At 37.1% G+C, this 16,108-nt stretch overlaps 1 protein-coding gene and 1 long non-coding RNA gene across 2 annotated transcripts; one reads left to right on the top strand and one right to left on the bottom strand.

Annotated features, from left to right (window-relative positions):
* Positions 1–1,033: 1,033 nt before the first annotated feature.
* LOC128469805 (uncharacterized) lies at positions 1,034–2,080 on the top strand. Its single transcript, XR_008345995.1, has 2 exons — positions 1,034–1,293; positions 1,850–2,080. It is a non-coding gene; the product is annotated as an uncharacterized LOC128469805 (long non-coding RNA).
* Positions 2,081–2,289: 209 nt separating this feature from the next.
* On the bottom strand, positions 2,290–15,739 carry LOC128469804 (glutamate receptor U1-like). The gene is made up of 11 exons (XM_053451600.1): positions 15,585–15,739; positions 10,365–10,431; positions 7,594–7,625; positions 6,565–6,621; positions 5,902–6,081; positions 5,218–5,444; positions 4,529–4,626; positions 3,740–3,960; positions 3,148–3,373; positions 2,758–3,005; positions 2,290–2,401 (listed from the first exon to the last, which is right to left on the bottom strand). Exons 2-11 carry the CDS (start codon positions 10,420–10,422, stop codon positions 2,309–2,311), a joined length of 1,440 nt encoding a protein of 479 aa, XP_053307575.1. The 5' UTR covers positions 10,423–10,431; positions 15,585–15,739; the 3' UTR covers positions 2,290–2,308.
* Positions 15,740–16,108: the final 369 nt, after the last annotated feature.

Raw genomic sequence — 16,108 nt, 5'->3', positions numbered from 1 at the left:
ACGTGTGTGTGTGTGTGTGTGTATGAATTCACCAGTAGCCAGGCCACCCTCAACCCGTGAAGATGTTCCAAAAGTGAATCTTCGATTTAGATAATTGCCTAGCACAATTTGTTTTTTAATTTTTTTAGAAACAAATAAGCCGCTAACATACACATTTTGGCTAAATCTAGGAAAAAGCAATAAAGCTTGAGCTAGTGTGATGTCTCTGGGTGAAGAGCTTCTCCGGGTCGCGTTCCTCTTTCTCTGGGTAGAGGAGCTCTGTTTGGCCATTTCCGCTCCCCACCCACTTAAGCCGCCCCTATGTTTGGCTAACCCCTCCTGCACAGCTGGGCTAGCCCTGCCCCTTGTGAAGATACTCCGGAAAAGAGGGTGTGTTCTAGGTAGCCTACCTAATGTGAGCTCAGTATTTTGTTACTCTTGCCCCATTTAAATTGCCCTCTGAATTATTTTTGACCTCTTGCTTTTAGGAATTAAAGAAGTCATACTAGCCACTCATACATCAGGTTAGAGAAATGTGCCATTTTCAGGGCTTATTTTAACCATTTTCATTGTTAAATGGTCAAATGACCAGGAAGTCTGTTTCAAACTTTAGTAACTAGTAACTGTAATTCTTGCAAAAAAGACTCAATATGCATTTAACATGAAAATGTGGCTGAAAAAAATGCCATTAAATGTCTCTTCTTTGAAAGAAGGCATAAGACGATAAGAGGGATGACTTCAATTAGTTGAGTGTCATGCACAACAAAAATACAATAAGTTTTTACTAAAATTTCATTTTAAGACTGAAATGTAGAATTTAAAGTAAATGAAGCAGGTAATAAAACCACACCAACACACAAATCCCAAAATGTTAGGGTATTATTTTTATTAATACAGAAATTCATGTATTTTTACATGCAGTTATGTCTTCTCTTTAAAACAGTCAAATACCCCACAGACCTTACCTTACTTGAAATCAAGAACATGCATTATATATTTAATAATAATTAATTTAGAATTGTTTTGACTGAAGGTCAAATATAATCATGAGTATTATGAGATCATTATTTATTTGGCATATGTACTGTAGTCTAGAGGAGCTGTTCCTCCTACGCTATAAGGCTTTTTGTATAGTATTAGAAATATTACTTATATTAGGAAGCTTTAGACATATTCCTTGTATGTTCAATGCCCAGAGGTTGCCCTGAAATCTTTGATCATCATGAAAACATTTTCTCCATTCCATATTCTATCCTGAATGCTAATCTGCAGCCTGCGTTCATAAAACACAGGTGCGACAATGATAGGCTGAAAGTCTTTGTTGGCATACCAAAGAAAAAGTTCCTTTGTTATTTTTATGTGGCGGATAAATAGGTTTGCTTAGTTTTTCATCTTGGCATCCAACAGTAAATTGCGAAAATCATCAAGGTTTTATGAAATATATTTGAATTATTTTCCTATAATCGCACATGAAATGTCAGTGTCAGGGAACCTGTCATTATATCAAGACCGAATCAAGAGATCACATGACCCATAAATTAATAAAATCATGTTTTACTATTGCTCTTGGAAACGTGAGTGGAAAAAACAGGTAAAAAATAATCAATTTGTTTGCTCTTTTTTTTGCATCCAGAGCCAGTTATACCAAATAAACTTCTTTGTTCCCTTTTAGCGAGTTCAATAAATTGTGATCTTTATCCCAAAATATCGGTCGTTTCCAGGTTCCATGGTTTCATATACTTGTATGCACACAATTTATGTTCCAAATGAAATGGAATATAGCCAGTCAGCTTGATAAGTACATTTACTTAGATTTATCAGATTAAAACATTTAGAACATAGAGGGCAAGGGTTCCTGTAGGACCCCCAGAAATATCAGTAAATACTAAATGTATTTTATTATGAAGTTAACTGGTTGAGTAGTGTTGTGGACCTTTTCTTGAACCATTGTAATACTACGTGCAACACCTCTCCAGTGCGGATAATAATAATAAGCTGTTTGTTAAAACAAAGTACTTTTACGATATTACGATTTAACTATACAGTGAATTTCAGAGTTGTGTTTGAATTAAACATAATCCGGATTATTTGAATCAGATCAGCCCATGCCTCATGTGGTTTTATAGAAGACATTGGCCAAACAGGAATTTATCAGGTGTGTGCTACTGAAAGTTCAGGTCTACTCAAACAACACAAAGCAACCGCAAAAAAGAAAAGAACCGTAATGCTGGCCGCACGATTTACTAGTACATACACTCGTTAAAGAAAAGCTGCAGCTCATTACTAGTAGAAACTGCTATTTTCATACACTTTCTCCTCGGAAGCCTGCTTATGGTTTCGCCTTTTCTGTACTCTCCTCCGTTTCTTTCCTTGTTTTGAATCTTTGACTAATTTCTTCTGAGAACGCAGAGCAACAGGACTTCTAAAAGAAATAAGCAAAAAATATATACGGTATATATTTCAACCATGTTAATATTGAATAAAAACTTTATATGGGGCGTTCATTTGTAATTGGGATTTGAGGAGCAATCAACTGCCTTGTCTTAGTGTCACAACATTATTGTATAAACTTTCAAAACCACAATAGGAATGTTCATTGGTGATCTTACTACACCTGTTGCTATTGGTTACAAGTAGAATAATGGCTCCCAAAAGAGCCTTGGAATCCTGGTACCACCTAATTAAGAGGCTTGAGATGGGAACAGAGGGCATAGTTGTATATATCTGTAAAATTCAGAGGGCATTTGGCTTATCAGAAAAAAAAAAAAAAAAAAGTACCTTCTGTTGGTTTGCATTATTCTTTGCTTTACACACTAGTTCCATCAACGACACAATTATTCCCAAAGCTAGGCCAATTCCGAGTATGAGAAAGATTCCACCCAGCATCCGCGGCTTCACGGGGGTCCACCCTCCACTGCCTTTCGAAGAACAGGTGTTTTCCCACCACTTTTCCCGGAGGTAATCTACATTACCAGATTCAATTTGTTCCAAAATTGCAACTGTCAGAGGTTTGATGAGTGGAGAATCTGCAAAATCAAAAAAAAGTTTAATTGTTTTGTTTCTGGTTATTTTAATATATGTATCAATTACACAGAATGGATAATACCCTCTCCCTTCCATGCCATGCAAATTAGGGTTTTGAAATCCTAGCTAACTAAATAGAGATACCTAGTGAAGCTGCAATGCCATATCCTCTACCAGCAATGACTTCAGGGGCACGGGCAAGGTCACAATGTTGGGCAACCACAAGGTCCTGCATAACAGATTCTCCAAGGAAGGCATAGTTTGTCTCTCTCACACGTCTCACTCCTTCAGAGAAAGACTTTACAAGAACACGATCCTTATTTTTCTCCATTTGTTCATAAATCATTCGGTAGGTTGGGTTCTTATTATTCTGTTTGAAAAGAAAAGGAAAACAATATGTGATTACTATCAATAGGTCACACGAAAATATATATATATATATATATATCTCAAGTTCTTCACACCAAACCGACACGCCAAGACATTTCGGACAATGCTATGCTTCCAACTTTGTGGGAACAGTTTGGGGAAGACCCTTTTCTATTCCAGCATGACCGTGCCGCAGTGCACAAAGCAAGGTCCATAAAGTCATGGTTGGATGAGTTTGGATGAGTTCATAAAATTTCCCCGGTTTGTTTGGTGTTCGGGTGGTAAATGGCGGTGGTAATGTCCTTTTTGAGGTTTGTATGACACTTTTTTTTAAAGCAAAGCATAATATTAAACCCTTGACACACACCTTGAAAAACTGGAAAGTAGAGGAGCTGTTGATTGTCCCAAATTCAAGTTTTCTTTGTTTGACAAGGTCTTCAAAGGTTTGGATGTTTGTGGTTTGTTCATTGCCGATGTTCAGAAACGCAGCAAAGCTGGCAATGTAAGCAGCCAAGAGGGTAATGGAAAACACCCACCAGATGACTGCTATAATACGGGCAGAAACAGATTTTGGATGGGGTTCAGCACCTGTCAACAAGAAACAAATAACCACGTGTTACATTACAATTGCAGCCATTACTTGGATCCACTAACTGCGTAAGCTTTTCATAGCTAAGCAGTCCTCCCCTGGGTTGTGTAGGAAGGGTGGAAGGCCTGACTCCTGACCCTGTCCAGGTGAGGCTGCAGGCAGGTATTGCTGCAGACTTGGATATGTTGTAGCACACATGGGTTCAAAAACAACACTCCACTGCCTGGAGAAAGAAGACCTGGAGACCTGGGGAAGCAGCCCTCCACCCAGAGACTCAGAGTCAACCGGCCATCAATCGGGGTCATTTCTCTGCTAACCTGACTTACAGGTAACAGACCGTTTCTTTCTTCATGGGGATGCCTACTTTGTCCTGTTTGTGAAGATAGCTCATCTGGTTTCTGGCATTACTGTCATTGTTTTTTGGACAGCTGTTGTGTTTTTAATTTGTTCTTAATTTACAAGGCAGGGATTTACCCACTTCGCAAAAAAATAATAGTTGTTTTTAAGTAATTAGAAACCACCCTTGTGTAACATTTGCATTTTAAGCATCTGATCTGTCTTTCTTACCTTGAAGAGTAAAAGCACCCACTCCAAACCACAGGCTGTTTAGAAAGGTGAGTTTGTTCTCTTCACTGGAAAGTTCATTCCATTCACAAGGGCTTAGCCTAATAAAACATGAGCTGGTTACTGATCCAATACCATTGATAGAATGTAAACTTCATTTATCTGATTTTGTTTTTTCACTGGAAAGATTACAACAATGTGGATGGTGACCAAATACCAATATTGTCTTAAAAAAGCAGTTTTGTTTTATAAACAGTTAATTAATGTTCATTCCTTAGGTGCAGGTCCACTTAAAGCTTTATAAATGTCTGCCAGGGTCTAAAGGCGGCCATGGTTAGCCAAAAACGGGTTGCCTCACCCTTAACTGCAACCACAAATGTCAGATCTTTACCTTTTGTAAATCATCCATTATTAAAGGAAATTATGTTTTAGAACTGACTGGCAGCTGCCAGCTTAGCCTCCTCTTAGACCTGATATTGGTGGATCTTGATGGTAGGGCTGTTGGATGAAGCATCCCTGGCTATAGCTAGGAGTCTGCAGCTACTAATACTTTTGTATCGAGTCTCTTTTGGTGACGTCAAGAGTTCTCTCATTACCATGCAATAAAAAATTACAGAACACTGTGCCCCACTGATGAAAATGAAAACAATGTTTTTGAAGCCCAAGAAGACTCGGGCCAATGTATTCATTACCTGCCAACAAGGAACAGGCAGAGGCTGGTGATTAAGTAAGCTATAAGTATTCCAATCCATGTTTCATTACTGAAGGGACTTAAGAAACCAAAAAGTGTTGAGCTCTCAAAAGAAGGATCTTTCCTCAGCAGTATACTGATTCCGGTTTGCAAGAATGGCTTAGTGAAGGATATCACATTTTCTCTGGCTGAAGTAATTGTTAAAGGCGCCACCGCCAAATCAGCTTCCTAAGGAGAATACAAGCAAGAAAGTATTTTACATGGATGCATCCACAAGTTGTTTCCTGTGACCATCCAGAACCACAATTTTGTTTTAACAGGCAGAACAGTAAGTTCTAGTCCAAGCCTTTTTTAAAGTACTTGTACAATACAGCCCTGAACCACCCCGTACTGTTTCTTAAGCACAATGCACATTATCCACAATACTCAAGACCTTGTTTATGTTCCAGAGCCGTAAGGAGTTCTGGAAGTAGCTAGATTCAGCTCAATTGTAAAATCACACTCATCACTCCACAGTGCAATTATTTCTAGGATGCTTTCTGTCCTTATTCATTAAGGTTCCTTTTCTAAAAAGCATTTGCAGAATAAAGACATAACCTGTAGAAAATTGACCTTGTACCAATCTCACATCTACCACAAGCACATGTTTGTTGCATTACCTAGAACATCAGTTATCATCATATACCTTTTTAACAATCTCTCCGACCATTCCGTTCCAGTTTCCATCTTGGTCTTTGGCCCCATATCGTCCATCTTTCACGACATTTATAGTATAATTAAAGCCCACAGATTGGGAGAGTTCAGTAAGCAAGTCTAAACAGAAGCCTTCCATTTCTGATCCGCTCATCATTGCGAAGGGTTGTTCCTTTAAAATAGACATATTTCATTATGTGCCATTTGCAGTTCTCCACAGCATACATCATTTAAGGTTTGCAATAAAACTGTCGTTCCATTAGCTGCCCTACTTTATAATAACCCTCAGCCGGAAAAAAAATAATATATCACTTCACAATCTACATGTAATAGTGTGCAGACCCCAATTCTATTTTAATACAGAACAGTGTACAGTACAACATGGAAACATTTATTAAGATACTTTAAGGTGTACAAAATAACATTTTTTCCTTATAAGTATCTTTATAATCATTTCTCTAGAATTAAACCTGAATTCTCAATATATATATATATATATTTTATGAATACACCTATTTTTTTATTATAACATATTTAGAGTATATATATAGAGGACATATTTGTAACACATTTATGATCTAAAAAGTTCACACTATTATTTTTTCTCTCTCTTTCTTTCTTTTTTGGGAAAAACATATAGTGAATTCCAGCTTACCAGGATAGTGGTGATAGTCAATGTTTTTTGGACCTGCCTCTTTGCTCTTTCTTTTTCCTAAAATAAAATAGGATTATACAATTTCACAATAAATCAGAGTTGAAAAATACAGAGATTACATTTCACGTGTCAGCGGGAGAAAATAAACCCACTTTATTTATAACATACTTTTAACCCCAAGTTTGGCGTGTTTTTATTATTCTATTATTCTCCTTTTTCTTCTAAATTTATCAACGGTATACAAAAAAGACTTGATTTACCAATGTCTTCCATATTTCACTTGCCATTTTTTGTGTTCATTATGTTTAATTGCATTCAAGTATACTGAAAAAATCTGCTGAATTCGTGCTCTTTGATCTTTTGTTCTACCTAACAATGGGTTACCCAGCGCAGAATAAATATATTTATGGCAGTGAATAAAAAAAACATTTAATTTACTCCAAACCCTTTTCCCACAAATATAATACTTGTCATGAGTGAGTTCATCATTAGTTCAACTGGATATAAAAATACCCAGCGAAAGTTTGATGAATGAAGCGAGGTTTTGTGGGCGCCAGGAGAATACTACCTAGTGGAACGCATAGTGCCTACTGTAACGTTTGGTGGTGGGGATAAGGCCTGGGGCTCATTTTCATGGTTTGGGTTCCAGTTAATGCCACAGCATAAAGACACATTTTAGACAAGCTCAAATAGGTGTGAAGGTCAGCTGTTCATGTACTTTTGGTTATATAGTATATTTCTCCTATAATATCTAGAAGTTTATCTGTAACATAGAAAACCCATAGGGATGTTGAATTTTTCAGTGTTCATCAGTGATGTATTTTGGCCTAGGCATTGGGAGGCAGATCTGGGGGTCATTCTCCATGTTATCACTAAGTATAAATCTCAGTGAGGCCACAGAAAGGGTCCAGGCATTATGTAAATGCATCTTTCCTCTAAGGGTTTCCAGCTGTCCCATTAAAAGTAAAACCCAAAATAAAAAGTCAAACCCATAACAAAAATCAAAAGAAAAAAAAGCATGAGCTGTACCTTGTGCAGGGATCCTTTAGTTTCTTCAGAATCTTAAAAGACAAAAACATTTTCAAAATATTAAACACAACTTTTTGTAGGTAACCCTAGACGCCTTTGGTGGCCTCCAAACTTTGGAATTCTTTAGAATATTTAAATTGTATGGGAGTGATAAGAGCTAATAACATTTGAACAACACAGCCATTTTACCCTCTAATAATACCCTTGTAAGTGGCACATGTATGAGACTCGTTGTATGAAGCATGAGAATTTCCTGGTAACTTCATGCTAAGACAAAAGGTTAAAATCTAGCAGGACATTTCGGAATATAGAAGAAAGCCATTATTGTCCGGAGACTGTACTTGTGACATCAAAATAAGACCCAATGAGAAAAATTAAGGAATGCTTTGTATAGTTCTAAGGCCCTTTTATATTCGGTTGATCATTTGTTTTTTCCCCTAATCTTTGGCTAAACTTGGAAGCTTTGTAAAACAAGTCATTCTTTTCTTCCATCTCTCAGCTGGGGTTCACTGTGCACAGAATGCCACATCTTGTTACCCTTTCAAAGAGTTCCCATACATAAAAGCTCCTTTTGACCACAAACTGAAATACTGCTAGGGAGTATTCCAAGTAAGCAAGTATCTGTATTGAGGTTGTCAGATGCCCCATCGCCTCACAGGGTGAGCTTGGCAAATTCTTTATTTGGTCTTTATTCCAGTTGACATCTTTTGAACGTTCATAAATAATTGGGTGGTTCTTCAAAGTTCTGTTTTGTAAGGGACCTCTCAGGCAAACTGTATTTTAAATGAAAAAGTTGAATTCCACAACAAATATTTTACTTAGAAAAGCTGGATCAGTTGGTACAACTTTAGTATTTTGAAATATGTAGAAATGATTTACTAATTATTTAGGACAGCTAATGTTACAATATTAGGACAAACAAGGCTACCACATCCCAGCCTTTCAGCCAAGGGTTTGTTTTCATAACAACTTTAAGGCCGCGTTCACATATTTTCCGTGTCTACTTCTGGATTAGGAATTTAGAGAGGGACATTGGTGAACCAATGACAAAAAGTGGAGGGATTTCAATCTTTCCTGTAGCTCCTCAAGATCAGTGCCTGAGGGTAGAGCAGCCCTTAGGCATGGGCAAGCAAATCTCTTGCCCTGGGCCCTCAGTACCACTGCCCACTGCTCTCTATTACACTTGTGGTTTTCCAGGTTTGAATGAAATGGAGCTCTAAGTATATGGTATATCCCAGAACCCTGCTTCTGTCAGACCTGTAGAAATCACCGTTGTTTGGAGAACAAAGTCTTCTTTGCCTAGCCCCCTGCTAATTCTGAGAGCAGCCATGCCTAGGGGTTTCACCAGATGACAACATATCAAATTACCCAAAAAAGTGGACTGATGTGGAAGATAGTGTTCCACATCGGAGATGTATGACAAGTGAAAATGGATCAATGGAGTGTTCCTGTTGATTGATTCATTCCATTGGTTTCAAACGTTGCACCAGAATCACTTTTTATACATAAAACCAATTATTCCTTACATTATCTAGAGATTTATACTTCTTCACAAATACTATTACTGTAACCAGCTGCAAATATGTTATTTTCTTAATAGCTTATATTTACACAGAGTGTAAAAACAAGTCAAGATGGCTCACTGTAGAAACAGAGGCTTTATTTATACATCTCCCTCTTTGGGTTTTTTCTTTGTAATTTCTAAGTTATTTTTATTGGTCCGCATTGAGCTCAGACATTCAGCCGCATCTCACAGGCAGATAATGCGACATTTCTTAGTTACTAAGGATATCAGCATTCTACCTAGCAACGGTGTCAATGTAACCCCCCCTTCTCACACTATATATAAATATCTTAAAATATATATGCTCTGTATTGCAAATATTTGATTACATGAAGGAAGTTGAACATTCCATAATTCCATTAACCCATTTTTTATATAAAAATAGAAAAAATAAGCATTGGATAAATAACCAACATCTGCTTTGTTGATGATTTTTTTAAAATCTATAAACACATTTCTGGCTTAAGATATTAGAATTTTGGGACAAACTCCAGCATGCATACCAATGACATAAACAACTTATATAATTTATGTTTCCTCCCTAGTGCTATAGGAATATTAAAAGCAGCAGGTCAATGTCCCCGACAGCCTCCTTATAGAAAACAGAAGCTTTTTTATATCATGTGAAACTAGTATGGATTTGTAAAATTTTAAAGCTTTGGTAATTCCTATACAGGAACAGACTCTTTTAAAGTTTTAAATGTACGTATTCTTTGTTTTTATGCAAAGAATACATTAAATGGGAGTGTGTTCAGTGATGCAAGCGGGAACGCTCAATGACGTCAGCGGGAACGCTCAATGACGTCAGCGGGAACGCTCAATGATGTCAGCGGGACATCAGCAGGTAGTCCTGGCCACATCCCGCAACAGGTGAATGCCGGTATCCAGAGCCTAAATGTTCCCAGGTATGCCCTCAGCGTTTAAATGCACATATTTATGGATATATTAATGGATATATTTAAGGATATATTTAAGCTCTAAGATGGCTTCCCCATGAGTTTTAAATTTGTTTGCTTATAATATTTTGATGAGCGTCTATATAATGCAGATATTTTGAGGAGTCTCAGGGTTTGCTCACTTTGAAACTTTCCAGATGCAAGTAGTTCATTTCCAGTGACAGTTAGGAATTAATATTTTTTTGTGAATTTACTACATTTTCTCATGAAAGAAGGTTGACCCTTCCAACATTTTAAGACATAATACAGACCTACATAACCCAAGGATAGGACTGCACCCACAGCGAGCATTGTGATTAGTTTCTTCATTGTCTCAATCTGTAAGAAAAACATACAGACAGGTATATTAGGAAATTCACATTTTAAGATCAAGACATCTTGTCACCAAGGATAACCCCTACATGCCGTGTATACCTGGGCTATTGTTTTCATCCAGTAGAAGCAACCACTATATTCTGACATCATAACTTAGACTTTAGTATGACATATCAGTGCACACAAAATCTTGAATTAAGGTTATTTTTGCAAATACTTACAAGTATTCTCTAGAGAACAAAATCTAAACCAAAATGACGATAGATATGACTACTAGTTGAGGTAGGACCGTTGACGGGAAGTTGGCGGGTCTCCGTCTTCAACAGTCAGAAATGTCCTTCTTTTTGGAAATGTAAGGATTTTATAAATAAATTCATACATGCTAATGTTATTTTATTGAATATAATTAATGACGTATACCACCAAGGAAAAGATTTATTAAACCAATGAACAAATCACAACTTTTAAAATTATTCAACAGCTCTGAACAATATCTTTAAAATCCCAAACTACGGTGACCATATTAATGAAGCTTAATTACACTCATTCTATAAAAAAAGGCCACTCTTGCTAAGAAATAATTAAAGCCAGAGATATTCTACAGGATCTGACGTAACGATAATTATAGTGTTTTCCTTAAAAAACAAACAAACAAAAAAAGCACAATGTCCGAGAAAGATGTGGGGTGCCTGGGCCCATCCAGTGAAAAACATGAGCTCACTATTTTAATTGCAGACAGAAATGTCCTCCCTTCTTCATCCAAGCATGGACTCAACAGTTTAATTGCTTCTCAGTGAAATGGTTGCAAAAACAAGTTTGAATTAAAAGGAGGGAGGTGAAGTGGAGAAAGGCACAATAATGTTGTCAAATCTCCTGTTCTTTACTACCTAATCTTGACAGCTGTTTAAACTGCCACTGTGTACTCGCAATTAAAAGTCTGGGAGTTGGGACAAAAATGCAATACATAAATGTGTTCAATTAAAAGGGAAAAGAATATATATATGTTTATTATTATTATTTTTTTTTTTTTTTAAAGTATCATAGATAATTTGACAAGTTTTTACACATGTGCTGGAAGGGCCAGGGATCTTAATTTATTTGCATTAAGGGGGCATTAACACGTCTGTCTTTAACAGAGCTCTCTTTCCCTACTCTTGCGTGAGTCAGAGGTCAGAAAATGTCAATGCCATATCCCAACTCTCTAATAAGGCAGTGGTAGCAAACAAGGGTCCTATGGAAGAGGCAAATAATTCAGCGCTACGGAATTTGATGACGCTATATAAAACAATAAATAATAATAACAATTCAATGCTGGACCAGTAGAGACTTGCCACTGGATTTCAGGGCAGAGATAACGAGTGTGGCAGATTGAGAATGCAATATTTGGTGCCACCTTGGAATCTTCTATGTCAGTTACGTGAAAAACCTTAAATTCTGCTTTATTCTATCTGATGGACTAACCCTTTTGTTTACGGAAAACAAATTTTGTTTCCTCCCCTTTTGGTTCACATGAAATTCAGAGGCTTTTTTCATAAGGAATGATTACATGATCCCTACACTCTGTGTCTGTGACTAATGCAAGGTGCAGGAAGTGATATCATATTCACTTCCTGGATGCTGGTCAGTCAGCACACAGCACGGAGGAAGAGAGACACACCACCCCTGTGCCTTGGTGCACAGACAGGCTGTTTGGGGACACTGACACGCTGTTTGCTGGCAAAGACAGGCTGTTTGGGGGCGCTGACAAATTGGTTAGGGACAAAGATGGCACAGGCAAGTTGTTTGGGGACAAAACAATGGAATGGGCGGAGCATTTTTGCAAAAGGGCGGAATTTCTGGGCACACTTGCTCCCTGTTTGGAGGAACAGGAAAAAGACTGGCCCCATGGCTTAGCCCTTTGGGGGAAGTACTCAGACAGCAGAATAACGCAGGCAGATTTGCTGAAAAAGTGAGGCGCAAAAGAGGGCGGAGGTATGGGGACAGCCTCTACCCAGCTCCTCCAATCTCTGCCCTTTTGCAGAAGTGCTCCGTGAGGCCTGTTTCGAAATGCTGACATCTAGGAGAAGCAAAGAAATATGGCAGCAGACAGAAGAACAAGAGGAAGCAAGAGAAGAAGTGGAGCTACGAGTAAGGAGAAAGGGTTGCCAAATCTGGCAGAGAAAGTAGGGAGACAGTCACAGGTGCACTATTTTATTTTTTCACCCCACACCAATAGCTGCTGATTTCTCGGGACAAGTTCCCCAAAACCGCGACCGTCCCAGGGTAAACGGGACAGTTGGCAACCCCTTTGCCACATTCATAAATGATACTCTACGGAAATCAAGTGCATGTAGCTGGCTTGTCTTAACTGGAATCTACCTGTGGTTATGGCTGGGGTAAAAGAGGGGGTATTATGCTGAGTGAAGTACATCCATGCAATTGAAAAATAATATCTATGGATGTCTTAGGGTGTATAATACAAAGAATATTTTGGCGATTAAACTGCTATAACCACCTTATGGGACTCAGTAATAGAAACAAAGAAAAAGGGTCCCTGGGCTAACACTCAAGCAGACTGAATTTTGTTTACAATTTTAAAGTAGGCATATGTCCCATGAAAGCGCTTGGCAGTAATGCACAAGCATATTTCATTACAGTAACACCATGCAATGTTTTTTTAAGAACATTTTTCTTGGCTGCAGATTTCTATTTGCATAATTGTGTTTTCCCTTGAAACGATTCTCAAGGAAAATTGGTCTGCATGAGCCGCGTACAGGTCTAACGAGATCGTATTCCGAGCTCAAAACTACTCCAGTAAATTATAAATTCATATTATATAATGCAGAATAAATTACAAAAGTTATCAAATTGTGGAATAACAAGAAAAGTAAAGAATCAGGTTCACACAGAGTACAACATTTTCAACCATTTTTGTAGATGAGTTAATTTCTTTTTGTTTTTAAAATATTTTCTCAAAGAAATAAGTATTCTTTATTAAAGCAGCATTGTGGTTTATGGTTTTGACCTTTCCAAATAATTGAAATTTTAATTTTTACTCCTTAATTTGAGCTGCTCTTGCAGATTATATGGAATGTCTCAGCTCCAGCACAGATTTTCTAATGTTAAAAAAAACCAAAACATTTTGTACAAACCAACATTCTAATTTGTGATTAATTAAAAAATGTTTTATATATTTTACACCAATGTACAAGATCATATATAATACATTTGCATTAACATTAACTGAATAAAGGTTACATACCTGAACAATTTAGATGGGTTTTTTTTTTGTGACTTCGTAAAATAACAATGAATGTATATAAGTGTATTTATATATTGTAGCCTAATTAAAAAAAAAAAAAAGGTGTGGATTAGAAGTGGGCAAGACTACCATTATGCCCGTCCTCTTTGCCCCCCGCCTAGCCCACTACTTCAAATATGGTGCTCCAATCATCTAGTTTGCTATTTTTAATCTGTTTATTGATTAATTTTTTGGGGATAGCATCATGGATCCCAAGCTCCTTCCACTACTTCTTTGGGAAGCACATTCTAGATATCTATCACCCATTCTATTACCTAGAATTGTCTCAAAGGGCAATTAGTTGGTATAATGTGTATGAAGGGTGACATGACTTGTTTTGGGCAGACCCACGGGTGAACTCGCTCACTCTCCAGGGTCCTGGGGAAGGGACACCTGACAGGTGGTAAGTGTGGCCTCTGCATGATGTTACCTGTCTGCTTGTATTAAGTATAGCGGCACCTGCCAGGTCACACGTGGCTTTCATAGAGGGACCAGAGCCCATGTACCAGCAGAGATGATAATTATAACTGGCTCGTTAACATTAATGGGCAGCACTGGTAAAGAATTATGTATTTCACACAAAGATCTGTAGTCCTGTACTATTCTATCACTATGTAGTGTCTTGGTATGACCGGGATCCTGTGTGTTTAAGTATATGCAGTATATGGGTTTCAGATTCAAAAGAGAGTGAATGGTACCATCAAAAATGTCCCAAAAATAGCCCAAATTCATTGTTTTGACAAAACACCATTCCTTTATTTAAATACGGACGTCCTGTACATTTTCTTTGTAACACTTGTGAAGATGCACTCTAGATATACTATTCTAGCACACAAATGGTTAAGGCTTGAGCATACATCCTATTCCTCTGTGAATATAAATGTTTAAAATAATTTGGCTAGCACATCTGGAAACATCTGTTGCCTTCGGCTTCAGATAGGGGTCCCTAGGCCCTTAATCCTTCGCTTATGTTACCGACACAGTAACCGCACTTATGAACGCGCAATTCTTTCCATTTTAAGACTCACAAACAAAAATACCCGCGTGAAATATTCTCAACTAAAGAGAATATTGCCTCAAATTAAATAAGAATGCACACGCAAGTGGTAACCATCATTTCTGATGCGTTGCTAGGTAATTAAATCAGTACCACAATTTCTAAAAATAGCATATTTGTATATTTTCTCACTGTGATGTTATTTGTTGCGTCTCTTAGTAGACATTGAATACCTGGCATATAGGATCTCCGATAATAGGCTATAATGCTCGGCTATTTTACATTTACGAACATATTTATGGTTATTTAAGAATTTAAGACGTCAACTACAAACTTGTGTAAAAGTTTTCAGAACTTCAATGCATTTATTAAAATAAGTCAAATATGCACATTATGAAACTTCAAACTAAACATACAAAATGTATCACCTCTACTGTATATTAGGCATTAAACAACCCCACAAATGTATATAAATGGGTAAAGCAAGACACCATCTCAGGAGACTCTACTTCTAATTAAGATTAGAATGTTTCTCCTTGAGAAATTGTAAAAGATTGCATCTGAGCCCATCTATTTAAGAATTTTTAATAAATTACTTATTATTCTATAATAATAATAATAATTCTGTGAATTTGTGTCAACTCTGGGATGATGAATAGTTTTGATTCTAGAACAAACAACAAATCTAGAATGTTTTTCCATATGTATATTTCATTTGAATCTATGGAATGGATTATACATGATCAAAACAACGTAAAAAGAGATTTCAGAGAAATATTAGTATAACGGAAATCTTTTATGAAATAGCTGTTAAAATAGATTGAGTCTAATTAGAAGGGAAAGCGATAGAAGAAGCACTAGTCATCTGTGAGTACTTACAATTTCTGTTCTTCAATCTTTGCGTGAGCTTCAGGTCTGTTATTCTTCCTTGCACTGAAATGGCAATACAAGGAGAGAAATCAGTGGAAGAAAACAGCAGATCTTCAGTTCAATAGGAGATGCTGAGAATTCGGGAAGGAGGAGCAAGTAACCCTCATGGTTTGATGGCCCCTGTTAGGAATGTGAGCATTACTGCCTCTATTTTTCTCATTGATTGACTGGAGGATAATTATGGGATCCCTTTGGGAGAATAATATATAGCAAGATCATAAAACCCGACTGTATTGAAAGGCGAGAGTTCAGAAGCTCAGCTGGTTGAAGACATCTGGAATTTTGAACGCCTGGCTCGTTTTATTGTAGCCCATACAATAATTAGTTCGATACAAAATGACACGTTGACATATATATTTTTTTTCTTCCTATATAATTTATTCATAAAGTGTAGACCTAGCCTCCAGGGTTATACAATAAGGTTCCAAACAAAGAACGGCGAGTTTTTAATGAAATAAAAATACTGAATATCA

Source organism: Spea bombifrons, chromosome 12 (genome assembly GCF_027358695.1).
Source record: "Spea bombifrons isolate aSpeBom1 chromosome 12, aSpeBom1.2.pri, whole genome shotgun sequence".
Lineage (NCBI taxonomy): Eukaryota > Metazoa > Chordata > Amphibia > Anura > Pelobatidae > Spea > Spea bombifrons.
This window is presented reverse-complemented; position numbering and strand designations above follow the sequence as displayed.